Source organism: Embiotoca jacksoni, unplaced genomic scaffold, assembly GCF_022577435.1.
Source record: "Embiotoca jacksoni isolate LCO1_2020_lvr unplaced genomic scaffold, fEmbJac1.0.p SCAF_53, whole genome shotgun sequence".
NCBI classification, from domain to species: domain Eukaryota; kingdom Metazoa; phylum Chordata; class Actinopteri; family Embiotocidae; genus Embiotoca; species Embiotoca jacksoni.
This window is the reverse complement of record NW_027185407.1, coordinates 227,501-253,271: the sequence shown is the minus strand read 5'-3', so window position 1 is coordinate 253,271 and position 25,771 is coordinate 227,501. Positions and strand designations below refer to the sequence as shown.

General features: G+C 46.2%; 1 protein-coding gene across 3 annotated transcripts in view; it reads left to right on the top strand.

The window, feature by feature from the left end:
- Positions 1 to 459: 459 nt before the first annotated feature.
- syne3 (spectrin repeat containing, nuclear envelope family member 3) overlaps positions 460 to 25,771 on the top strand; it is a 27,056-nt gene continuing 1,744 nt past the window's right edge. Inside the window, exons 1-18 of one of the 3 annotated variants that reach the window (XM_069172429.1) lie at positions 460 to 752; positions 2,837 to 2,999; positions 3,452 to 3,624; positions 4,059 to 4,368; positions 6,275 to 6,430; positions 8,504 to 8,863; positions 11,890 to 12,026; positions 12,159 to 12,333; positions 12,802 to 12,984; positions 14,535 to 14,678; positions 15,400 to 15,534; positions 15,641 to 15,802; positions 16,236 to 16,408; positions 16,876 to 17,026; positions 17,346 to 17,489; positions 19,498 to 19,779; positions 20,692 to 20,745; positions 25,714 to 25,771. The exon at positions 25,714 to 25,771 is cut by the window's right edge and continues 1,744 nt beyond it. In XM_069172429.1, the coding sequence (XP_069028530.1) occupies positions 2,856 to 2,999; positions 3,452 to 3,624; positions 4,059 to 4,368; positions 6,275 to 6,430; positions 8,504 to 8,863; positions 11,890 to 12,026; positions 12,159 to 12,333; positions 12,802 to 12,984; positions 14,535 to 14,678; positions 15,400 to 15,534; positions 15,641 to 15,802; positions 16,236 to 16,408; positions 16,876 to 17,026; positions 17,346 to 17,489; positions 19,498 to 19,779; positions 20,692 to 20,745; positions 25,714 to 25,771 (2,941 nt within the window). In that variant the 5' untranslated portion in view covers positions 460 to 752; positions 2,837 to 2,855. Of the gene's footprint in view, positions 753 to 788; positions 974 to 2,836; positions 3,000 to 3,451; positions 3,625 to 4,058; positions 4,369 to 6,274; positions 6,431 to 8,503; positions 8,864 to 11,889; positions 12,027 to 12,158; positions 12,334 to 12,801; positions 12,985 to 14,534; positions 14,679 to 15,399; positions 15,535 to 15,640; positions 15,803 to 16,235; positions 16,409 to 16,875; positions 17,027 to 17,345; positions 17,490 to 19,497; positions 19,780 to 20,691; positions 20,746 to 25,710 lie in introns of those variants that run through there. The other 2 variants (XM_069172427.1, XM_069172428.1) reach the window with 2 other exon arrangements.

The following is a 25,771-nucleotide window of genomic DNA, read 5'->3' as shown; positions in this document are numbered from 1 at the left end:
TTTTTTTTCTGATTTATTTTTCTTTAGATAATTGGGAAGGATGACATCGCAGAAAGATAATGGATGCAGCTTATAATAATAATAATAATAATAATAATAATAATAATAATAATAATAATAATACACGTTATTTGTTCACCACCTTTGATAGAAGAGCTGCAGCTCAGGTGTGTGACTGTTTAGAAAGCACTCCTCGCCCTGCTGGTGGAGGACGATCTGTGCAGATTTCCGTTCAGCGTCATTCCTTCAGGAAGTCCCACAATGCACCTCTTCAGGTTTTTATTTCGTTTTGTTTAACAAGATTTGAGAAAAGCTTTGTACAGTTTCACTATGATGCTGGTGATAATGCAGTTTCCGGGGAGCCCATGAAGGCAACACGGCGGTCTGCCGGTTGACCCCCCTCCCCTCCCTCCCTCCCCCTCCCGGCGGCCTCGCCTCCACTTCCTCCACTTCCTCCACCATAACTTCACGCGGCTCAGCGGACAGAGATCACGAGCATCGGCCGTGAGTCGGTTTATTTTCATGACGCAGAACACATGAACGCGCACCGCGTCCGGTTCGTTCAGTGACAGAAGGAGCGCGTGTTGTTCTACACAGACAGATCTGTGATCTCGGGACGTCAACGGCTCTGCGTCACATCACCGGCGAGCTGCCGACAGATACGACTTCCCGGTTAGAGTTGAATCTGCCGGCGTCGGTACCGTAAACCGGAGCGGTGGGTCTTCACCTCCAGAACAGCACCGCACGTTCAGGTCGGTAACAAAACACGGAAGTTCTGTCAATGTTCACATGTTGGATTAAAAGTGCGCGCGGCAACATAGTTGCGTGAAAAGTAAACAAAACAGGTGAATACAACAGGCACGTGACAGGGACTGGATTAAGTTTACTGCACGAGCTGTCAAACGGACGGAGCAGAGGCGGAAGTGGCCATATACGGACAGAGTTTCACTTCAGTACAAACCAGCGGTTACTAGTAGGTCTGAATTTAAACTATTTAACACAACTAGAATAATTATGACGAACAACCCGCTGATCGGTTTAGTTTGTGACGGAGAAGAAAAACAGGAAATGCAGATGATGAGTATTCACTGTTTAATCTGTCAGTGTGGATCAATCTGTGTTACAGAGTGTTACAGTGTGTTACAGAGTGTTACAGTGTGTTACAGAGTGTGTTACAGTGTTACAGAGTGTGTTACAGAGTGTGTTACAGTGTGTTACAGTGTGTTACAGAGTGTTACAGTGTGTTACAGTGTGTTACAGTGTTACAGAGTGTGTTACAGTGTTACAGAGTGTGTTACAGTGTGTTACAGTGTTACAGTGTGTTACAGAGTGTTACAGTGTGTTACAGTGTGTTACAGTGTGTTACAGTGTGCTACTGTGTTACAGAGTGTTACAGTGTGTTACAGAGTGTGCAGTGTGTGTAGTTTGTGTGTTTTGCGTGTTACAGTGTGTGCAGTGTGTAGTTTGTGTGTTACAGTTTGTGTGTAGTTTGTGTGTTTTGTGTGTTACAGTGTGTGCAGTGTGTAGTTTGTGTGTTTTGCGTGTTACAGTGTGTGCAGTGTGTAGTTTGTGTGTTACAGTTTGTGTGTAGTTTGTGTGTTTTGTGTGTTACAGTGTGTGCAGTGTGTAGTTTGTGTGTTTTGTGTGTTACAGTTTGTGTGTAGTTTGTGTGTTACAGTGTGTGCAGTGTGTAGTTTGTGTGTGCAGATGTTGTGCAGAAGGAATGTTGTGGTGGGTAGAAATGAGTCATTGAGGGAAATGTGTGGTGCTTCCTGTTTTATTTCCCTCTGAGATGACGTTGTGCCTCTTCAGGCTCCTGCAGAGCGACGACGCTCCTCCTCACACATTCCACTCCACACTCTCACTGCCTCGTCTCCAGTTATTTGAAGTTGTTTTCCACCCGACTGTTTGTCCGGAGGACACGAATACTTTCTGACACCGCAGCAGCGCTCTGAACGCAGGAGACGGAATTCCTGGAAGTTTTTACAACATAATCAGACAGGGAACAAATAACGAGAACAGCAGTAACGACAGTAGTTTTAACTTGTGTTGGAATTAATACAAAATACAAATGATATTGGCTCAATTTACATATAATTATATTATTATATTATTATTATTATTATTATTATTATTATTATTATTATTATTATTATTATAGTAGGACAGTCATCACAATCGGAGCCTTCCATCTTCCGTCTGTTAGAAATGTATTTGTTTGAAAAATGACTCAGAGAATTGATTCAAAATCAAACACATCGGACATTTATTCTTGCAAGAAGGAGCAACTCCACCCCTCAAAGAGAGGTGTGGAGCAAAAAGGCCCACGTCACTCCTCCGTAGTTCAGCTTTATACAGTGTGACCAACAGTCACCTCCATTCCCTCTGTCTCTGCTTTCGTATGGTAATACTGAGTTGGTTGTAGGTCACAACATAAAGACACAGAGTCGTCAAGTAAAACAAAAGGAATCACTTGCAAATAAGAGAGAAAACAAAAGAGACTTTCCGGAGCCACAAATGCAAATAAGAGGAATAGACAAATCTTTTCTTTCCATCAGTATTTCACGTTTGTAAATGTCCGAACACTCGGGTTTGTAATTCCCAACCTGAACCGTCAGACCCGACCCGATCACACCGGTTCAGATTACTGAATTATTCCAGCGGGTCTGAGAGGATCGGGCCCCCCTACTTCCTGTACAGTTCAGCTGTCAATCACACAGGACAGCTTTTCTATTGGATATTATTCATGTCAGTTGAGTAGGTAGTCCTCAGTGACTTGGAGCCCACCTGTGCTGCATGTTAACCTCAGGTGTGAACCGGGTCTTCTGTTCTGCAGGTCAGAACCAGGACCGGTCATGACTCAGCAGGAGCAGCTGGAGTTCATGGAGAACCTGGAGGCGGCCCTCTCCTGGATGCGGGCCGTCCAGGAGAGGCTGAAGGCCAACGACAACACGAAGGGGCCCCGTGACGCCCTTGAGGCCCGACTCAGGGAGACAGAGGTCAGATGCTTCACTCTCTGTTTGACCCTTGACCTCTGACCCACGCTGCTACTTCAGACTTCAGTCAGCTGCAGGATTCCGTTTTAACGTTTTAGCTCAACCTTCAATTGTTTTTCATAAAAATATACATTATATATACAAAATATACACAAGTGCATTTTTTATTTTATACAGATACTTTAAACATCTTCTTTGGAGATACAACATCAAAATAAATATTATTACTCAGGAACATTTGAATAAAAATGTGTTTATTCTTCCTTTGAACAAACAGGAATTGTGCAGAAAATCGAAGGGCTGACGTGTTTATTTTGAGAAAACATGAAGCTAATGAAACAACTTGTGTGAAAAAGCTGCATCAGTCTCAGCTGTTGACTTGCTTTAATCTAATATCACCATATGAAAGAATGTATTTGACCTACATACTGTAGACATATCTTCTACACTTACAGAAGATCCATCAGTCGGCGCATGAGGGTCGTGTGAAGATGGACATGGTGCTGGTGGCGGCAGAGAATCTCCTGCAGAGCGGAGACGAAGAGCTGAGGATGACCACCCACACCCAGCTGAAAGACCTGAAGAGCCTGTGGGAGGAGACCAGCACCTACATCATCCACTGTCACAGGTGTGTGTGTGAGTGTGTGTGTGTGTGTGTGTGTGTGTGTGTGAGTGTGTGTGTGTGTGCGTGTGCGTGTGCGTGTGCGCGTGCGCGTGAGTGTGAGTGTGTGTGTGTGTGTGAGTGTGTGAGTGTGTGTGTGTGTGTGAGTGTGTGTGTGTGTGCGTGTGCGTGTGCGCGTGCGCGTGAGCGTGTGTGTGAGTGTGTGTGTGTGTGTGAGTGTGTGTGTGTGTGTGAGTGTGTGTGTGTTCTCAGGTGATTGTTCCAAACCTCAACCAGAAGCCACATGACAACATCTGGAGTTGTAGCTGCCTGGATGATTTCATTAGTAAATAAACAGAAGGGGAAATAAAATCCAGTTAAAAACATGTTTCTGTGAACACACTGAGGTTGACCAGACTGAGTTGCTGAGAGAAGCTCCTCCTTGTTTCCTGTTAATCCAGCCGCATCGAGTGGGTGTGGCTCCACTGGAGCGAGTACCTGAAGGCCTACGAGGAGTTCGAGCTGTGGCTGACGAGGCAGCAGCGCGGCCTGGACGTCGGCGTGGAGCTGCAGCTGGGGCTGAAGGAGAAGCACTGGCAGGTGGACCAGCAGAGGGTCGCGGTGAGCGACGTGCACGGCCAGGCGGCGCTGCTGGAGAGGCTGCTGGACGAGGCGGCCGCGCTGCACAACAGGACCCAGGACCCCAGCGTGGAGCCGGCGGCTCAGGAGAGGCTGCAGGAGGCCTACAACGACGTCAGAGACAGAGCCGAGGTGAATATTTCAGTCTGTTCGGTTCCTCTGTGAAGGTTTGTTTGTCAGCAGTTTCATGGACGAACTAGATGCCTGATTTTAGTGGAACATGGTGGACGGATGGAAGAAGAAAGAAACCTGATCAGTCTGGTGCAGATCTGAAGCACGAGAGAATCCATAGATGGCAGTCGAGTTCAGTAGAGACGAAACATCGTCCATCCCAGAAAGATGAAGACTACACATCACAGGTAGCAGTCGGCAGAGGCTCTGCATATCTGAGACAGTTGGAGCCTTGATGGAGGTCCTTCTAGTTTCTTATTCTAGAGAAACAACAACCATCACACAGGTTGGAGGGTCAGTAGTTAAAGACCAGAAACTGGAAGAAGAAGAGGAACAAACTGCAGGAGAGAAGACACAAAGTTAGTGAAATGAGAGTACAGCACAGTGTCTCTGCAACAGGAAGGGACATAATATGCTTCTCCAATCCTACGTACAGTTACATACTTTCATTATTCACATATGATCAGAACTTTTGCAGCAGCTGTTACTGTACATTTTCAGCAGTGAAGTCTGTAAACTTCCTGTTTTGTGATCAGGTCATGTAAATAGTCTACTTGTATAGTTTTATCACCTTTCGGTCTCAAAGCTCTTTAACATGGTTTTCCATTCACACACTAATGAGACAGATCACCATGCAAGGTGCTGCCATCAGGAGAACATTCACACACCGATGGTTCACCATCAGGAGCAACTTAGGGTTCAGTGTCTTGCTCAAGGACACTTAGGCATGTGGACAGGAGGAGCTGGGGATCGAACCACCAACCTTCTGATTAGTGTGCGACCCACTCTACCGTCTGAGCTACAGCCTCCTGTGACTGCGTAGGTCATCCCTGTAACAAACCTCAGACTGCAGCAGCACGGCTGCTTCTGGTGTTGTTCATCTTTTCATTATCTCTGAAATTCTGCAGGTGTTGAACCGAACTGGAGTCTAAAGTAAATGTATGGGAGAGTTTTGAAAAGACACTCACCTGTGTACACAAGGCTCCACAATCTACACTGCATCTGCGGACAAAAAACAAACCACTGAAACTCTCTGCAGACCTTCACAATAAAAGCACAACAAAAAGGATCAAGATGTGTATAAACTGAGAAGCAGCTTCAGGATCCTCAGAAACCAAAGACTGACTTTCATTCTGCTCTAAATCCCTTCCTGTCCAGGCTGTGTGCTCCAGTTATAAACGTTATATGAACTACTGCTGTGTGCTCAGCTCTGGTAATCTTTCCCTTAAACCTGAGAGCTCTGATGTTTGAAAGTACTCGAAGATCCATCAGTACATCGTGTGGAAGGAGAAATACTTTCAAAGTAAGAAGTATAAGAATGAAACAACCAGAACACGTAAATACTTCCTCAGTTTGAGTGAAGAAACAGGAAGCACTTGAAATGAAATCTATCACTGTTGTTCTGCACGTCTCCTGTGGTCAGACGTCTGAGACGGAGGTGTGGGCGTGGCCTGCTGCGCAGCTCTGTGTGTTGCTGGTATTTGCATTTGATGCTGGTTGACATTCAGAGTCGGAGTGCGTCTGCCAATTATTCACTGAAAGCTTTCATTTACATCAACAACATTCAGATTCAGTGTTTGGAGAAAAACTTTCAGACAAGCAGCTTCATGTGAAGTTAGTTTCCACATGTGTTAGACCCAGATGTTGAAGGCTTCACCCGCCGATAAAAACACATCTTCACATGTCAGTCAGATTTTAGGTGAACCAGCCCGTTGTCCTGACTGCTCACAGGACGGTTTGAATAGCGCTGCCTGTTCATCCTGCTGCCTCCTCCTGTTTCACGCTCTCTGACAGATCTCACAGGAGAACACAGACTCTCATGTTGTTCCTGGTGAAGCTGACAGTCACCATCATGTTTCTCCTGCAGGAGCGTCTGTCACGGCTGCAGAAGATCGCCGAGGAGCACCAGATGTACCAGAGCTGCGTTCACAGGTTCCAGTCGTGGCTGCTGTCCAAGACCAAGGAGCTGACGGACCTGATGGAGGCGGAGGCAGCGACCGAGGACAAGCTGAAGGCTTTACAGGTGAGACTCAGGACCTTACAGGTGAGACTCAGGACCGGACCTTACAGGTGAGACTCGGGACCTTACAGGTGAGAGTCAGGGCCTTACAGGTGAGACTCAGGACCTTACAGGTGAGACTCAGGACCTTACAGGTGAGACTCAGGACCTTACAGGTGAGACTCAGGACCTTACAGGTGAGACTCGGGGCCTTACAGGTGAGACTCAGGACCTTACAGGTGAGACTCGGGACCTTACAGGTGAGACTCAGGGCCTTACAGGTGAGACTCAGGACCGGACCTTACAGGTGAGACTCAGGACCTTGCAGGTGAGACTCAGGACCTTACAGGTGAGACTTGGGACCTTACAGGTGAGACTCAGGACCGGACCTTGCAGGTGAGACTCAGGACCTTACAGGTGAGCCTCGGGACCTAACAGGTGAGACTCAGGACCGGACCTTACAGGTGAGACTCAGGGCCTTACAGGTGAGACTCAGGACCGGACCTTACAGGTGAGACTCAGGACCTTACAGGTGAGACTCGGGACCTTACAGGTGAGACTCAGGACCGGACCTTACAGGTGAGACTCAGGGCCTTACAGGTGAGACTCAGGACCGGACCTTACAGGTGAGACTCAGGACCTTGCAGGTGAGACTCAGGACCTTACAGGTGAGACTCGGGACCTTACAGGTGAGACTCAGGACCGGACCTTACAGGTGAGACTCAGGACCTTACAGGTGAGACTCAGGACCGGACCTTACAGGTGAGACTCAGGACCTTACAGGTGAGACTCAGGACCGGACCTTACAGGTGAGACTCAGGACCTTACAGGTGAGACTCAGGATCTTACAGGTGAGACTCAGGACCGGACCTTACAGGTGAGACTCAGGACCTTACAGGTGAGACTCAGGACCGGGCCTTACAGGTGAGACTCAGGACCTTACAGGTGAGACTCAGGACCGGACCTTACAGGTGAGACTCAGGATCTTACAGGTGAGACTCAGGACCGGACCTTACAGGTGAGACTCGGGACCTTACAGGTGAGAGTCAGGGCCTTACAGGTGAGACTCAGGACCGGACCTTACAGGTGAGACTCGGGACCTTACAGGTGAGACTCAGGGCCTTACAGGTGAGACTCAGGACCGGACCTTACAGGTGAGACTCAGGACCTTGCAGGTGAGACTCAGGACCGGACCTTACAGGTGAGACTCAGGACCTTACAGGTGAGACTCGGGACCTTACAGGTGAGACTCAGGACCGGACCTTACAGGTGAGACTCAGGACCTTACAGGTGAGACTCAGGACCGGGCCTTACAGGTGAGACTCAGGACCTTACAGGTGAGACTCAGGACCGGACCTTACAGGTGAGACTCAGGACCTTACAGGTGAGACTCAGGACCTTACAGGTGAGACTCAGGACTGGACCTTACAGGTGAGACTCAGGACCGGACCTTACAGGTGAGACTCAGGACCTTACAGGTGAGACTCAGGACCGGGCCTTACAGGTGAGACTCAGGACCTTACAGGTGAGACTCAGGACCTTACAGGTGAGACTCAGGACCGGGCCTTACAGGTGAGACTCAGGACCTTACAGGTGAGACTCAGGACCGGGCCTTACAGGTGAGACTCAGGGCACAGAGACACTTCTACACACATCGACACACATACAGGAAGAGAGCAATCATTTACAGGGAGTTAGCCAAGTGAGCTAACATGCTTTTTACCATTTGTCTTGTTTTTATGAACACGATAACTGAAGAACATCTTGAGGGAATTTCTTTAAACTTGGCAAAAACATTCACCTGATATCAAGGATGAACTGATTACATTTTAGAGGTCAAAGGTCAAGGTCACCGTGACCTCATGTTCCCCTCATTCTTCTGTCACGTTCTCTTCAAAGCGATATCTCAAGAACACTTTGAGGGAATTTGTTCAAACTTGGCAAAAACATTCACTGAGTACCAACGATGAACTGATGGGGTTTTGGTGTTCAAAGGTCAAAGGTCACTGTCCCATCACATCGACCCAAGCTAGTTCACACTATTTTTTCTGTGTAGAAGCCGACATGTCCTCATGTTTCTCCCACCGTCTGATTCAGGCTGTGGACGACAGTGTGGCCTGTGAGGAGAAGACGCTGCAGCACATCGAGGGCGTGGCGGAGGCGGTCCGGGCCAATACGTCGCCGGCAGGGGCGGAGGTGGTGGTGGAGCAGGCGGAGGAACTGCGGCTGCACTGGCAGCGGCTGAGGCAGGGCCTGTGTGAGGCCGAGGACGGCATCCGCTCCAGCCTGGACTCCCACAACCAGTACGTGACGCGCTGCCAGCGGCTCGGCGAAGACATCGGCCGCCTCCGGCTGCTGCTGCAGGGGCTGGACCACGAGCTGGAGGACACCCACGAGTCCAGGGAGCGCTCGGCCCACACGGAGGAGACCATGGTGGGACAGTGGAGGACGTTCACGGTAGGTTTACATCTGCTTATATCAGTGGAGACTCTCTAGCTGAGTCCATGTGAACACACTGCTTATAGACGTGAATACAGCCGGAGGGTTGTCATGACGTTGACTGTTTATTAGCTGTTAGTGTGATAAATGATGCTTCGTTTTATGTCTTTCTTTAAAGCCCCTGAGGACATGTTGAAGTCTTTAATATGTCTCCTTAACATTAAATATTCAGTCTTAAAACAGAAACAGTTTAAAGTTTAGTTGAAGAACATCTGAAGTTTCTCGTTATTTTTCTTCCAGTTCTTTGTGGGCGGAGTTTAATTAGATCTGATTGATGGTCGATACTGTCGTGATGTCATCAACTAATCTGTTAATGATGTCATAGTACAGAATGGTTCTCTAACATGTGATGTCTCTGACTGTAGTTTTAACAGAGTCGTGCTGTTTCAATCTGCACTGACAGGAAATGACGTCATCATGTGAACACGTCACCCTCCAACATATCTGCAGCTTTAATTATTTTACCCAGAAATCAGCGTGTTTTTGTGTCCTCTGTTTAACACTCAATAAACACACTGATTCTTCTGTCCAGCAGCAGCAGTGGAACAGAAACACATTACAGTTCTCAGTACCAGTTTGAAACTTGAGTTTTACCAAAACAATAAAAAAGGTGAAGTTCTCAAACAGGAACTTTTTAAAGTCACCAGTCTGTCCAAATGTTCGACGAAACTTTTCACTCGGTGACAGTTTTGTTTTCTTGTTTTATGAACTCACTTCAGTTGGTAGAAAACACGGACCGGGCCTGACACTCAGTACACGACGCGTTTCCTTCCTTGTCTCTCCTGCATGTCGTCTTTGGCTGCTGTTATTCGGATTTCTTCATTTTGAATTCCCCATTGGTTGTCGTGGCGACAGCTTCTCTTACAGCCTCTCCTCACAAAAAACACGGTGATAACTCAACGTGTCCTGACAGAAGAACTCTGAGTTCTTTATCTGCATCCCGGTGTTTTGAACCAGATCTCTGACAGGAGCTGTGAACTCTGTGGATGCCTCAGAGAGGTGTGTTGGAGCCACAGGTACGTTATTATTTCCACCTGGCAGCCTCACACTGTGACATATATCAGGTTTACCCGCCTGTTTGTCTGGGAAGTCACCGCCGGCTGAGCATGAAGCAGAGCTGTCTCACCGTGGAGCGAAACATGAGAATCTCTGTAGGGAGCTTTTTAGATGGATGTCTGCAGCGTGAGGCAGAAGCAGCACGAAGGAGGTGACAGACAAGAGCGGTGTGGACCAGTGGACCAGTGGACCTGTGGACTTGTGGACCAGTGGACCAGTGGACCAGTGGACCTGTGGACCTGTGGACCTGTGGACCAGTGGACCTGTGGACCAGTGGACCAGTGGACCTGTGGACCTGTGGACCAGTGGACCAGTGGACCTGTGGACCTGTGGACCAGTGGACCTGTGGACCTGTGGACCAGTGGACCAGTGAACCTGTGGACCTGTGGACCAGTGGACCAGTGGACCAGTGGACCTGTGGACCTGTGGACCAGTGGACCTGTGGACCAGTGGACCAGTGGACCTGTGGACCAGTGGACCTGTGGACCTGTGGACCTGTGGACCAGTGGACCAGTGGACCAGTGGACCTGTGGACCAGTGGACCTGTGGACCTGTGGACCTGTGGACCTGTGGACCAGTGGACCAACTCATTGGTGTGACTGGACTGCTGAATGATCCGATGCACTCAGCTGTCCGTCATCTGGGGGCGTCGACAGGCTGTCACCTCCCCGCGACAGTCTACTCCCTGTTAAAGACGTGAAATGGATTTTAAACAGAAAACTACACTGATTTACATTTGAATGTGTTTCCACAGGTGATTTATTTTGTTCTACGTTTGGACAGGAAATGGAAAGAATTACAAACAGTTTAAAAAACATTGTACTCCAACAACCTGAAAGAAAGGTGTGTCGTGTGAATAAATCCCACTTTTTACATATTATTCTGTATTCAGCGCTGGTCTAATAATAATAATCTATAATCAAAGGTTGAATAAGGTTATTGATAATCATCTGATTAAAGTAAATTAGTCAAATTAAGTGAGAGGAATCAATCATCATTCATCTGTACAGTTATGTTGATGGATTTAAGATGAACTCAGGTCCACTCAGGTCCACTCGGGGATACTCAAGGACACTCCGGTCCACTCAAGGACACTCAGGTCCACTCTGGGACACTCAGTTCCACTCAGGGACACTCAGAGTCGTTTCCCCTGTTTCACTCGACATCCACCCTGATTTATTCATGAACATGTGATGATTGGTGCTGAGTCTGGTGACTAATCCGAGTGTAGCAGGTGTTACTCTGAGAATATGAATCAGTGTAAACAACATATTTTAAATATTTGTAAAAACATTTATGTTGGTTACTGTTAGCAGGACAGACTGAAGAGGTTACTAACAACAGGATTTTTTTTTTTTTAATTTATGGCTGCTTTAATGTAACAGAGTCAGAAAAACAAGTCGTGCATTAAAAGATTAAGAAACTGACAGACTACAGGGATTAAAAACATCTCAGTTAATGTCTTTAAATTCTGCAGAAGACATTGTGTTCATGCAACAACATCAACATATTCAGAAAGAAGCAGCTGTATTATTGTCTTTTCATTATTCTCACATTCCTTGTTTGTGTGTCTCAAATAACTCGCTGGTCCCGGATGTAGACTCCGTTTACTGTACAGTGAATATTAACCATTTTTATTGATTTCTGTCATGTAAATGCACAAAACTCTCCAGAAAATATAAACAAAACACCGACATGCTTTTCTGACTCATTTTATTTGTTTCTCAGTCTGCAGTTATTTCACCATGTCAGTTGAGCTTTCTGTGGTTCTTTCAGCTGAGACATTTCATCCGGTAGAAGTTCTTCTTGTCAGTGAGCGAGAGAACCGACTGGTGTGATCATGATGTCAGGAACACGTCAGAAGGATGCAGATGGAGGTCAGTTGTTTGGTTGAAACTCAGTCTGCTGCTCTGTGTCGTTGGTTTCAGGGAGTGAGGAGCACTCTTGCGGGGGAGGAATCTCAGGTGGAGCTGCTGAAAGCTCAGCTGAAGGAGCTCTTCAGGTTCTCGGAGGACTCGCGGCACCTTTCTGACGACGTCCTCGCCGTGGTCAAAGAGCACCAGAGGTCGGAGACGGTTTACTGTGGATGATAAATACTGATGACCACACGTGTTCAAACCTGCTCATCTCCTCCGGAGGATCCCGTCTGTGTCCTCTTTAGATTCTCACTCCGCCGTCTGTCCTCTTTGTGTCTCAGTGTGAAGTGCCGAGCGACCCGACTGTGTTCAGAGTCCGAGTCGGAGCTGAGGAACGTCCTCCAGGACCCCCTGCTGGTCTACGCCCAGTGGAGCCACGTCGTCTCTCAGGTGATGGAGGCCTCGGCCGAGGTCACCGACTTCTCCCACATCGCCATGCTGGTCCAGAACATCGAGGTAAACAAACACACATACAGGTAAACAAACATAGAGGTAAACAATCACCGAGGTAAACAAATATAGTGCAAAGTCCGGTTTTTTCTAGTCTTACTCAAGACGCTGTGAGACGGTGGGTCAGTAGACGTCCCACCTGCGTCCCACCTGTCCACACATTTACGTCCTGATGTTAAAACCCATCATAAAGACTTCCAGCCGTCTGTTTCATGTCGGAGGTGGAAGAAGCTGCTGCTGCTGTAAGAGTTGCATCACTGCTGCAGCGGAGTCAGAAATTCTCTTTAAGTCTCTGTGAAATCCTGTGAGGAGATGTTTCCTGGGAGTTTTCAACATTTATACAAGAATTTATAGTAAATGTTCTTATTTATTTCATCATTGCAAAGTAAAGTGTAAGACCTTTAAACCAGGGTGACTCTTTAACTTCAGTCAGTGTTCACAGACGGACGTGTCCTCTTCTGTCCTCCCCGTCAGCGTCTCCTGAAGGACAGCATCCAGCTGCAGGAGCGCTTCGGTCTGCTGCAGGCGAAGACCAACCTGCTGGACTCGGTGTTCGGCCCGGAGCGGTCCGAGGGTCTGCAGGGGGAGCTGAGCGCCGCCATCAGGAACAGAGAGCTGCTGCACTCTCAGCTGCTGCAGAGGAGGAGCCGGCTGCAGGTATCAGCTGCTGCTGTCTCACTGTCTCACTCTGAGACATCACTCTCGGGGTTAGGGACGACTGTTGGTACGTTCACACAATATTTACACAGGGACATTTTTCATAAATAAATGATATTAAAACAGCTGGAACGCTAATAGTTCAGGAAGAGACGATACGACTTAACAAGAAAAGATGTGTCAAGATTCAAAGATTGTTTTATCCAGAATCCTCTGGCAGAAATAATAAGTTGAAGTTGAGTTCAGTGAGGGAGCAACAGGGATGGAGATGCTTTAGATTTGAATGTTGCTGCTGCTGTTTACTTCTACTGCTTATTGATCCAATAATCTAATTGGATCTTTTGGTGTTTTTTTAAAAACACCACATCATGTAGGCTGTACATAAATTTATATTCTTGAGTATTATTTTATACTTTAAAAAAATAAAACCCTACTGTGACCTGCTGCCATGTAGACTGTTGAAAGTATCTGACAGACCTGAAGAAGAAAACTGGTTTTAATAACTTTTGCTTTAATTCTTGGATAAAAATCAACTTTTAAATTGTCGGAATGGAAACTACTCAGCAGCCTCAAGCAGGATTCTTCATCCTGAATATGTCTGTATTTAATACCAAAACTGTGAGAATGATGGTGAAACATCACTGCTTCAGTTCTCCTCAGAGCTCCATCATCCCTGCTGTGTTTCCCAGAGGATCACTGCATCCTGAATGTGGACTCATGCTGTTTATAGACGAGTCCATGTTGAACTTTACTACCATCTTCTGGATGTTTCAGTTCATCCATCCCCCAGTTATCTGTTCCCTCTTCATCCTCAGCAGGTCAGAGGAGGATAAAGTGAGTATAGATACCCTCTGTATCTATTTTTAGAAACTTATCCCAGCTGATCTCTGGGATACTTCACCTCAGGGGGGATTGAAATACTGTTGAAGGGGGTAACATCCCTTTAACAGGGAGGGATCTCCAACAGAACCCAACCCAGAGGAGGAGAGCATCTGCCTGGGTCGGTTCCCCCGGGTCTCCACTCAGAGTTTCTTTCTTTCTCTGTAATCCTGCAGCGGAGACATAATCTCTCTGTCTGCAGGAAATACGGGTGATTAACGAGCAGAGACGCAGAATGAACATTTTTTTGATATAGGTCAGCGTCTCCGTCAGAATTACATTACATTTAGCTGACGCTTTTATCCAAAGCGACTTACAACACACCGATGGTTCACCATCAGGAGCAACTTAGGGTTCAGTGTCTTGCTCAAGGACACTTAGGCATGTGGACAGGAGGAGCTGGGGATCGAACCACCAACCTTCTGATTAGTGTGAAGCCCACTCTACAGACTGAGCGACAGCCTCCCTTTGAATGAAGGATGTCGGTCACTGCAGACAGAAAAACGATGAAATCAGAGACGGATTTGGAGACACTAAGGATGAAAGGTCCTGCACAGCCTGTTGTCTTCCACACGTGTTGAAGATGTTTCAGCATCCCTCATTTCCTAAAGAAGTTATTGTCTCCACCTGCGGTCCAGGTATCTCCACCTGTGTAACATCTCCCTCCACAGGGCCTCATCTCCAGAACCAAAGACTTCGGAGACACCTACCAGCTGATCCAGTCCAAGCTGTCCTCCTTCAGAGACCGACTGATTTCCGCTGACAGCCTGCAGCCGGACATCCTGGCCAAGAAGAGCCAGGCGGACCAGTTCATGGTGAGTCTGATAAATACAGATCCTCCTCTCTTAGCGTCGTCTCCGTGGATTCAGATCATCCTGCAGCTTCTCCACAGATCCAGCAGCTTCAGGTGGAGATCTTTGTAGTGTTCAAACTATCTGTCCACTGAGCATGCCCAGTACACGTTAATTCAGCTGCTTCTCTGCTGGTGCTCAAGAAGATGTTTGTTCTGATGACGCCATTATTTATTTTCAGCAATTTATTCTCATTTTAAGACCATTGATTATAAATACTGAGCGGTGCAGCAGTTAGCATGGTCGCCTCACAGCAAAAAGGTTCTGGGTTTGAATCCCGGCCTTCCTGTGTGAGTCTGCAGGTTCTCCGTGTGCCTGAGTGGGTTCTCTCGGTTCTCCAGCTTCCTCCCACCATCCAGAAACATGCTATCAGGTTAACTGGTAGTTCTACAAATGTCCCTGAGGGGTGAATGAGAGCGTGAACGGTCTTTGTTTCCGTCTGTCTCTCTGTGTTGTCCCTGTGATGGACTGACCACCTGTCCAGGTGAACCCTGCCTTCACCCAATGTGAGCTGAGATAGGCTCCGCCCCCCGTGACCCTGTTCAGGATAGAGCGGGTGGAGATGATGGATGGATGATTATAAATAATAAATCAGTTTGTCTGATCAGACGCTGCCTGGTGTGTGTTGTTGTGTTGTCTCATCATGTGTGTCCCTGTGTGTCCGTGTGTCCCTGTGTGTCCTCAGGTGCTGCAGAGGGACCTGGAGGACTGTGAAGCCCACCTCATTGCCCTGGAGACACTGGTGTCCTCCAGTCAGAGCAACAGGACTCAGTTCGAGAAGCTCTACGTTGAATGGAGACATCAGTACAGGACAGTCAGGGTGAGACAGGACACGTGCAGGCTTTATGTCTGTCATTAAATATTTGAATATTTATTTTAATAGATGAATGTGGGTAAACTGGGCCTCTTGTATCTGGTGTCTGCAGGAGAAAGTTCAGGAGAGTGAGGACAACATCTCCGACCACGAGAGTTTCCACGACAGCCTGCTGAACTTGCAGAAGTGGCTGATGATCATGAAGCAGAAGCTGGAGTCCTTCTACGGAGCGTCAGCAGGGTGGAGCATCGAGGGGCGGCAGTACGAAGCCCAGGTCGGTGCCGGAACCTCTTCTGACGTATCATCGTCCCGTCAGTCTGAAAGATTTCCTTTAGTATCAGGATTTTAAGGACAGATTTGATCCAGTTTGGAGAATATTTTATTTTCTGAGATGTCCTTTACAATTTGAGCAACATGTGATTTCTTCATCCACCAACTCCTGGACTCTAAATCCAGAACTAAAGATTCAGTGAAACACCTGACAGAGTCAACCCTTCATCTTCATCTTCATCTTCATCACTCAGCCAACAGTCATCCTGGTATTAGTTCTGTGACCATGTTGCTTCTTTTCTTTTTTTTATATTAAAATAAGAATCAATTAAAGTCAAAGATGAAGATGAAGAAGCCAGTTCAGAGACCGAGCTCTGCATGATGAAACATTTCCTCATTAAGTCTTATCTGTCTGTCCTCCGTGTCTCCGTCCTCAGAGAGCGCTGGGAGAGTTCCCAGAGAAGGAGCTCCAGCTGCAGCAGATGGAGGTCCAGGGTCAAGAGGTTCTGGAGAAGACGTCAGCAGAGGGACAAGTCCACATCCTGCGGGACATGAAGCACCTCAAAGAGTCCTGGTTCACCCTGTACAACACCAGCCTCAACCTGCACAGGTATCTGAGGAGGACGGATGAGGAGGACAGGGACGGATGAGGAGGACAGGGGCTGATGAGGAGGACAGGGATGGATGAGGAGGACAGGGACGGATGATGAGAACGTGCTGATGAGGAGGACAGGGACGGATGAGGAGGACAGAGGCTGATGATGAGGACGTGCTGATGAGGAGGACATGGACTGATGAGGAAGACAGGGACTGATGAGGAGGACATGGACGGATGAGAAGGACAGGGACAGATGAGGAAGACAGGGACTGATGAGGAGTACATGGATGGATGAGGAGGACAGGGGCTGATGAGGAGGACAGGGACAGATGAGGAGGACATGGATGGATGAGGAGGACAGGGACCGATGAGGAGGACAGGGACGGATGTGTCTTCAGTGTGGGTCGGGTGGAAGAAACGTCTTCTTACTGTCGTGTATCAGACCTGCAGAACATTTAACGTCTCTGTTTGTCCGACAGGCTGCTGAACATCTCCTCAGGACATGTTGACCAATCCGGAGGCCTGAAGAACTCTGGACCAGCAGGAGGAGGAGCAGGAGGAGGAGCTTTCACCCTGTTCAGACGGGACTCAGCCAAGACGACGTGGACGCCAGCAGTTCAACACACATCGGTATGATTACTCAGACGAAGTGTTCGTTCTCTCTGTTAACTGGTTTCATTTCATTTAGAAGCACAAAGTTAAAGAACCAAGTCGTCTCTACGACATCTAAAACTCAGACGTGTAAGACGGGCAGCGGTGGGCGGGGCTTAGGAGGAATGACAGCGAGAATCAGCTGTTCAAACACAACAATGATGTCATGTGGTTGATTTTGCTGTCAAGTAATTTTTGAGAGTTCCTCCCGTTTCCAAACACAAACTTTCAGACACTGCTGGGTAACAAACCTCCACCGCTCTGACCTCTGACCTGTTTGTGTTGTGGTTTTTTTCAGGGGAGCAGAGGACTCCTCCGATCCAGGAGGAGGGAGTTTGAGGCCTGGCTGTCCAAAGAGAACGAGATCCTGTCGGGGATCCTCAGAACCAAGGAGGCACCGCTCGGTACCAAAGAGGTGCAGATGAGACAGGACACACTGAAGGTCAGGTTCTGCAGTTTAACTCCACCTGCTGCTCTGTGAGCTGAGAGGATGTAACCTGACACACAGATGGGATCATATATTATTTATATTCAATCATAACTGCTGTTGAAAACACACCTGTCCTGCAGGTTTTATGATTTCATGATAAAAAAGACTTCCTTTCACGCTGTCTTCAACTGTTACAGCATCACGGGGTGGTGAGACCGTCTCGGTCGGGGTGGTGAGACCATCTCAGAGACTGATGTAATAACCTGAAAATATTATCATTAAACAGGAAGTGCAGGCAAAGTTCATTTTATACTGATATGTACACTGCTCCAAAAAATAAAGGGAACACTTAAACAACACATCCTAGATCTCAATGAATGAAATATTCCAGTTCAAATCTTGATTCATTACATAGTGGAATGTGTTGAGAACAAAATAACATCAGAATGATCAATGGAAATCAGAATCATTATCCATGGAGGTCTGGATTCAGAATCATACTCCAAATAAAAGTGGAAAAATCAGATCACAGGCTGATCCAACTTCTGTGGAGATTCCTGAAGACAAGTCCAAATGAGTCTCAGTAGTGTGTGTGTCCTCCACGTGCCTGTATCACTCCCTACAACGCCTGGGCATGCTCCTGATGAGACCACGGATGTTCTCCTGAGGGATCTCCTCCCAGACCTGGATCAAAGCATCGGTCCACTCCCGGACAGTCTGCGGTGGACGTGGCGTCGGAGGACGGAACGAGACGCGATGTCCCGGATGTGCTGGATTGGATTCAGGTCTGGGGGACGGGCGGGCCGGTCCGGAGCATCGATGCCTTCATCGTGCAGGAACTGCTGACACACTCCAGCCACATGAGGCCGAGCATTGTCCTGCATCAGAAGAACCCAGGACCCGCTGCACCAGCAGATGGTCTTCAACGGGTCTGAGGATCTCATCCCGGGACCTAATGGCAGTCAGGGTACCTCTGGCTAGCACACGGAGGGCTGCGCTGCCCTCCGAAGAAACGCCTCCCCAGACCGTCGCTGACCCGCCGCCGACCCGGTCCCGCTGGAGGATGTTGCAGGCAGCAGAACGTTCTCCACGGCGTCTCCAGACTCCGTCACGTCTGTCACATGCTCAGTGTGAACCTGGTCTCGTCCGTGAAGACCACAGGGCGCCGACGGAGAAGCTGCCGATCTCGGTGTTCTCCGGTAAAGTCCGATCGCCCCGCACGGTGTTGGGCTGTGAGCACAGACCCCACTTGTCTCCTGGTGGACCGGCCCGTCTCCCGGTATGTCCTCCGTCCTCTTGACACTGTGCTGACAGACACAGCAAACCTTCTTGCCACAGTGTGCATTGATGTGCCATCCTAGATGAGCTGCACGACCTGAGCAACTTCTGTGGGTTGGAGACACCTCATGCTCCCTCTAGTGGTGAGGACACTGGCAAAATGCAAAAGGGACCAACGATCATCCAGAAAGGACGAGGACAGAGAAACGGTCTGTGGTCACCACCTGCACAACCGTTCCTTTATAGGGTTGTCTTGATAATTGCCTCATTTCCACCTGTTTGTTCCATTTGTACAACAGCAGGTGAAACTGATCCTCAATCAGTGTTGATCCAAACTGGACACGTTGATTTCACAGAAGTGGGATTGATTGGAGTTACATTGAGGTGTTTAAGTGGTCCCTTTATTTTTTGGAGCAGTGTATATTATATGTAAATTCTACCTCTATGTATTCAGTAAGTACTTCATGTATTCAGTAAGTACTTCATTACATAGATTTTCCTGTTTGTTTTTCTCAGTAACTGATTTGATAATTGATCATTGAACTGATTTATTAGTATTAAACCTGGTTTCTGCAGCAACAATCTGTCAGTCTGATGTTTTAATGTCTGAGATGATTTATGTTCTGATTTATTCTATTTGAATAAATAAAACTATTAAATAAAACTGAACTGGATTGAAACTAGCAGAGCGTTATAGATCACTATGGATTCATGTTTAATAATCTGTTGTGTCCTGGTCCAGGCTCTGAGGGACAGAGTGTCCTGGGGTCAGGACCAGTTTCAGCTGCTGCTCCAGGAGGGACCAGGACATCTGGAGGGACCGGGAGGTCTAGAGGGTCCGGAGGGACCGGGACATCTGGAGGGTCCAGAGGGACCGGGAGGACCGGGAGGTCTGGGCAGTGAGGCCAGTTCTGGACCGGCAGAGGATGTGGGTCTGGAGGAGCTGCGCTACCGTTGGATGCTCTACAAGTCCAAGCTGAAGGATGTGGGAGACATCCGGACCAGGACCAGGACCGGTGCCAAGGTGAGAGGACAGACAAGTTAAACTATCAGCTTTGAAAAGTAAAACTATCAGAAACATTTGAATCACTTTTTATATTGGAGAGAAAAACTCCCGAACAGGTTATTAAAGTTTGAGGTGTTGATCAGAGGTCTGGCAGGAGAACAGCTGATGTCCCGCTTCATCTGTTGATTCTGTCGTCCAGAACCAAACTAAGAGCTACTGAACCGTCTGTACATGGTCCTGTTATCAGGGTCCTTCAGGCTGCTGGTCCGTCCCTCACTCACTGAAGTCTCATTAAAGAACTCGTAAAAAATCTTCCATGAGAAACGAGAAGAGACAAGAACACCAAAGAAGCCTAAATTATTGTACATTTAAAATGTGTCGGCTGCGTCTCTGTTTTCAGACTGACGGTTGACATACGGTTATTTATGTTTTGTTTGTTAAAAAATTTAAAGTCATATATTTGTTCAACTTGTGTCTTTATCTTAATGTATTTTTTGAAGCTGAATGTAGAAATTAGAGTGATAGATTATGCACTCATGAGCAAAATAAAAGAGAAAGTTGGATATATAATAACATGTATAATATAATAACAGCTATAAGATATAATTATATATATTAACAGATATAAGACATAGATCATAACGGACCACTTTGTGTGTGCATGTAAACCGATGCAGTAAAAGTCTGTTATGTTGGACATGATGTATTTGGTGGTCCTGCAGCCGTTGTCTTCACTGTGAAATGCACTGAGGATGTCTGACCACCAGGTGGCAGTGTAACCTAATGTGGTTGAGTTCAGTCCTGTTGTTGGGAGGATGATGTTGACGTTGTGATGTTACTGGAGTTCTGCTGTGGCTCTGAGGTGGTGTTACAGCTGTCAGTGTGAAGGATGCTCTCTGACATCACTTCTTCTATTTTGTCTCCCTGCAGAGAGTCGCAGCCAGAAAGGAGGAGGAGCCAGCCGTCACCGCCAAAGTACAGAAGGTAACAACAAAATACAGTCACTATGGTAACAGAGAAAATGAATTTAATACATAACTTTTATTCTCCAAAGACTGAAAACTGTATTTATTATTCCAGTTGAATACAGACGTGATGAGTCATAGTTAACTTTTGTTTTATTTGTTGCCTGCAGCTGTTTATTAATTTTGATTACATTTATAGTGGAAACCAAATAGATGCTGATGTTTATGGAGGTTTTTTTATATGGTTTAGATTCATACAATAAATTTTGTTTGTCATTATTTTAAAAAGATTTTCTGTCAAGTGGCAGAAAAACATGAAAACAGCAGCAGCTCCTTCTGATGGTTCAATCATATTTGATAATAAGCAGTTATGAAATATATAAAAGGCTTGTTTGGAGTTTTCAAACTGGTGCAAAGAAACTTATTCTGGTGCTTTGAACATTTTTCATGCAGTGCAGCTATAAATAAAAGTTATGAGGAGGTTATTGATCGGACAACACCGCCTCTCCCTCACTCTTGCTCGCCCTCTCACTCACTCTGCTGGTGTATTATTAGTCAGCTGTTAACTGAAACACTCTGAAGCTCTGCAGCTGAAGCTGTGAAGAGTTCCTCATCTTCATCACTTTACATTCAGTGGAACAGAAACATGGACTTTCACCTGGACTTAGTTCCCAATAGTCCCTGTTGGGGGGTCGTTCCTTCTGAAAGGACGCGGGGGCGGGGCTTACAGCGGCAAATGTCACTAATTGACAAATCCCGGATTTATTAAAACCTGCTTGTAGTTTATGTCTGACAGTGTTTAGGACGTAACAGCTCCAGACGTTTAACAGGCAGTGGACCAACAGCCAAGCTCAGACTGATGCAGAAAACGCCTTCCAGGGGACGCCTTCCAGGGGACGTCTTCCAGGGGACATCTTCCAGAGGACGTCCTTTGTTTTGGTCCGTCAGTGGACACTTGATGAATTTTCCAGTGTTTCGTCCCTCCTGTAAACTTCTGATCCAGAGTACGTTTTTGTGGAATTAAAGTTCCTCATACTTTTGGTGAAGAAGCTCCTACGTGGGAGAAAAGAGAGACACGAGAGAAGACAGGATGTCCAGGTGTCCTCTCTAATGAAATACTGTGTCTCCATCAGTGGATGGACTCATTCTCACACTGCTGAAACACACATACCTTTGTCCTCAGGATGTTTGTCATGTGGAGGAATGATTAGCAGGTTTCACTTCCTCCTCCATCAATCATTGACTTTTACACACACATCTGGACTTCAGTTGATTCTGTCTCTGTAGTAGTCAGTTGTGTTTTCCAGCTGATCGCCGGTGATGTTGCTGATGTTGTTGGTGACATCACTAACAACACCATCAACACCACCATCACCAACATCACCATCGACACCACCATCACCAACATCACCAACACCATCACCAACATCACCAACAACACCAACATCACCACCAACATCACCACCACCATCATGGCTGTTGGTGATGGTGTTGTTGGTGATGGTGGTGATGGTGATGTTGGTGATATTGGTGATATTGGTGATATTGGTGATGTTGGTGATATTGGTGATGTTGGTGATATTGGTGATGTTGGTGATATTAGTGATGTTGGTGATATTAGTGATATTGGTGATGTTGGTGATGTTGGTGATATTGGTGATGTTGGTGATATTGGTGATGTTAGTGATGTTGGTGATATTGGTGATGTTGGTGATATTGGTGATGTTGGTGATATTGATGTTGGTGATATTGGTGATGTTAGTGATGTTGGTGATATTGGTGATGTTAGTGATGTTGGTGATGTTGGTGATGTTAGTGATATTGGTGATGTTGGTGATGTTGGTGATGTTAGTGATGTTGGTGATGTTAGTGATATTGGTGATGTTAGTGATGTTGGTGATGTTAGTGATATTGGTGATGTTGGTGATGTTGGTGATGTTGGTGATGTTAGTGATATTGGTGATGTTAGTGATGTTGGTGATATTGGTGATGTTGGTGATGTTGGTGATATTGGTGATGTTGGTGATGTTAGTGATGTTGGTGATATTGGTGATGTTAGTGATGTTGGTGATGTTGGTGATGTTAGTGATGTTGGTGATGTTGGTGATGTTGGTGATATTGGTGATGTTGGTGATGTTAGTGATGTTGGTGATATTGGTGATGTTGGTGATGTTGGTGATATTGATGATGTTGGTGATGTTAGTGATGTTGGTGATATTGGTGATGTTAGTGATGTTGGTGATGTTAGTGATGTTGGTGATGTTAGTGATATTGGTGATGTTAGTGATGTTGGTGATGTTGGTGATGTTGGTGATATTGGTGATGTTGGTGATGTTAGTGATGTTAGTGATGTTGGTGATATTGGTGATGTTGGTGATGTTAGTGATGTTGGTGATATTGGTGATGTTAGTGATGTTGGTGATGTTGGTGATGTTAGTGATATTGGTGATGTTGGTGATGTTGGTGATGTTAGTGATGTTGGTGATGTTAGTGATATTGGTGATGTTAGTGATGTTGGTGATGTTAGTGATATTGGTGATGTTGGTGATGTTGGTGATGTTGGTGATGTTAGTGATATTGGTGATGTTAGTGATGTTGGTGATATTGGTGATGTTGGTGATGTTGGTGATATTGGTGATGTTGGTGATGTTAGTGATGTTGGTGATATTGGTGATGTTAGTGATGTTGGTGATGTTGGTGATGTTAGTGATGTTGGTGATGTTTGTGATGTTGGTGATATTGGTGATGTTGGTGATGTTAGTGATGTTGGTGATATTGGTGATGTTGGTGATGTTGGTGATATTGATGATGTTGGTGATGTTAGTGATGTTGGTGATATTGGTGATGTTAGTGATGTTGGTGATGTTAGTGATGTTGGTGATGTTAGTGATATTGGTGATGTTAGTGATGTTGGTGATGTTGGTGATGTTGGTGATATTGGTGATGTTGGTGATGTTAGTGATGTTAGTGATGTTGGTGATATTGGTGATGTTGGTGATGTTAGTGATGTTGGTGATATTGGTGATGTTAGTGATGTTGGTGATGTTGGTGATGTTAGTGATATTGGTGATGTTGGTGATGTTGGTGATGTTAGTGATGTTGGTGATGTTAGTGATATTGGTGATGTTAGTGATGTTGGTGATGTTAGTGATATTGGTGATGTTGGTGATGTTGGTGATGTTGGTGATGTTAGTGATATTGGTGATGTTAGTGATGTTGGTGATATTGGTGATGTTGGTGATGTTGGTGATATTGGTGATGTTGGTGATGTTAGTGATGTTGGTGATATTGGTGATGTTAGTGATGTTGGTGATGTTGGTGATGTTAGTGATGTTGGTGATGTTGGTGATGTTGGTGATATTGGTGATGTTGGTGATGTTAGTGATGTTGGTGATATTGGTGATGTTGGTGATGTTGGTGATATTGATGATGTTGGTGATGTTAGTGATGTTGGTGATATTGGTGATGTTAGTGATGTTGGTGATGTTAGTGATGTTGGTGATGTTAGTGATATTGGTGATGTTAGTGATGTTGGTGATGTTGGTGATGTTGGTGATATTGGTGATGTTGGTGATGTTAGTGATGTTAGTGATGTTGGTGATATTGGTGATGTTGGTGATGTTAGTGATGTTGGTGATATTGGTGATGTTAGTGATGTTGGTGATGTTGGTGATGTTAGTGATGTTGGTGATATTGGTGATGTTGGTGATATTGGTGATGTTGGTGATATTGGTGATGTTGGTGATGTTAGTGATGTTGGTGATATTGGTGATGTTAGTGATGTTGGTGATGTTAGTGATGTTGGTGATGTTAGTGATATTGGTGATGTTGGTGATGTTGGTGATGTTGGTGATATTGGTGATGTTGGTGATATTGGTGATGTTGGTGATGTTGGTGATATTGGTGATGTTAGTGATGTTGGTGATATTGGTGATGTTAGTGATGTTGGTGATGTTAGTGATATTGGTGATGTTGGTGATGTTGGTGATGTTAGTGATGTTGGTGATGTTAGTGATATTGGTGATGTTGGTGATGTTGGTGATGTTAGTGATATTGGTGATGTTGGTGATGTTGGTGATATTGGTGATGTTGGTGATGTTGGTGATGTTGGTGATGTTGGTGATATTGGTGATGTTAGTGATGTTGGTGATATTGGTGATGTTGGTGATGTTAGTGATGTTGGTGATATTGGTGATGTTAGTGATGTTGGTGATGTTAGTGATGTTGGTGATGTTAGTGATATTGGTGATGTTAGTGATGTTGGTGATGTTGGTGATGTTGGTGATATTGGTGATGTTGGTGATGTTAGTGATGTTAGTGATGTTGGTGATATTGGTGATGTTGGTGATATTGGTGAAGCCGATGATGCAGTAATCATAAGTTGAAACATGATCGTAGGCGGTTGAAGATGATTCAGAGTCTGGAGGAGAGCAGCTGATTGGAGCAGCTCTCTGTGGAACATCATGTTTCTGACTGAGTGGGCGAGCTGCTGCTGCTGCTGCTGCTTTTATCTCCTCAGACTGCTTACAGTCACCAGAGGTTCTGCGTCGCTTTCTCTTTCAGCCCAGAGAGCATTCTGGGTAGTGAAACCCTTTAAAAACACTGTGGAAGACATTGGACCTCTGAATCAGTTCCTAAACATCAGTTTCATAGAATAAAGTCTCAACCAGCTCCTGTTTCCTCCTGCTGCTACCGTGGTGTGTGTCTGGAGGTGTGATGTGACATCTGATCCTTTTAAAATCACATCTCAGTTGTTAGACTTGTTCGCTTCAGTGAAACTCACTTCCTGCTGGTTTTTCAAATTAAAAGCCTCGTGTTGAAGGGAGCTGTCGTCCATTTGGAGCTGCTTTTATTTGGAAAAATGGCCACATTAACCCTGCAGAGTGTATTTCAGCAGCTCAGTTCATTTGTTATTTTACCTTCTGTGTGTGTGTGTGTGTGTGTGTGTGTGTGTGTGTGTGTGTGTGTGTGTGTGTGTCCTCAGAAGCCCGGCCTGCTCCAGCGGGTGTGTCGCCTCGCTCTTCCTCTGTGGCTCCTCCTCCTCG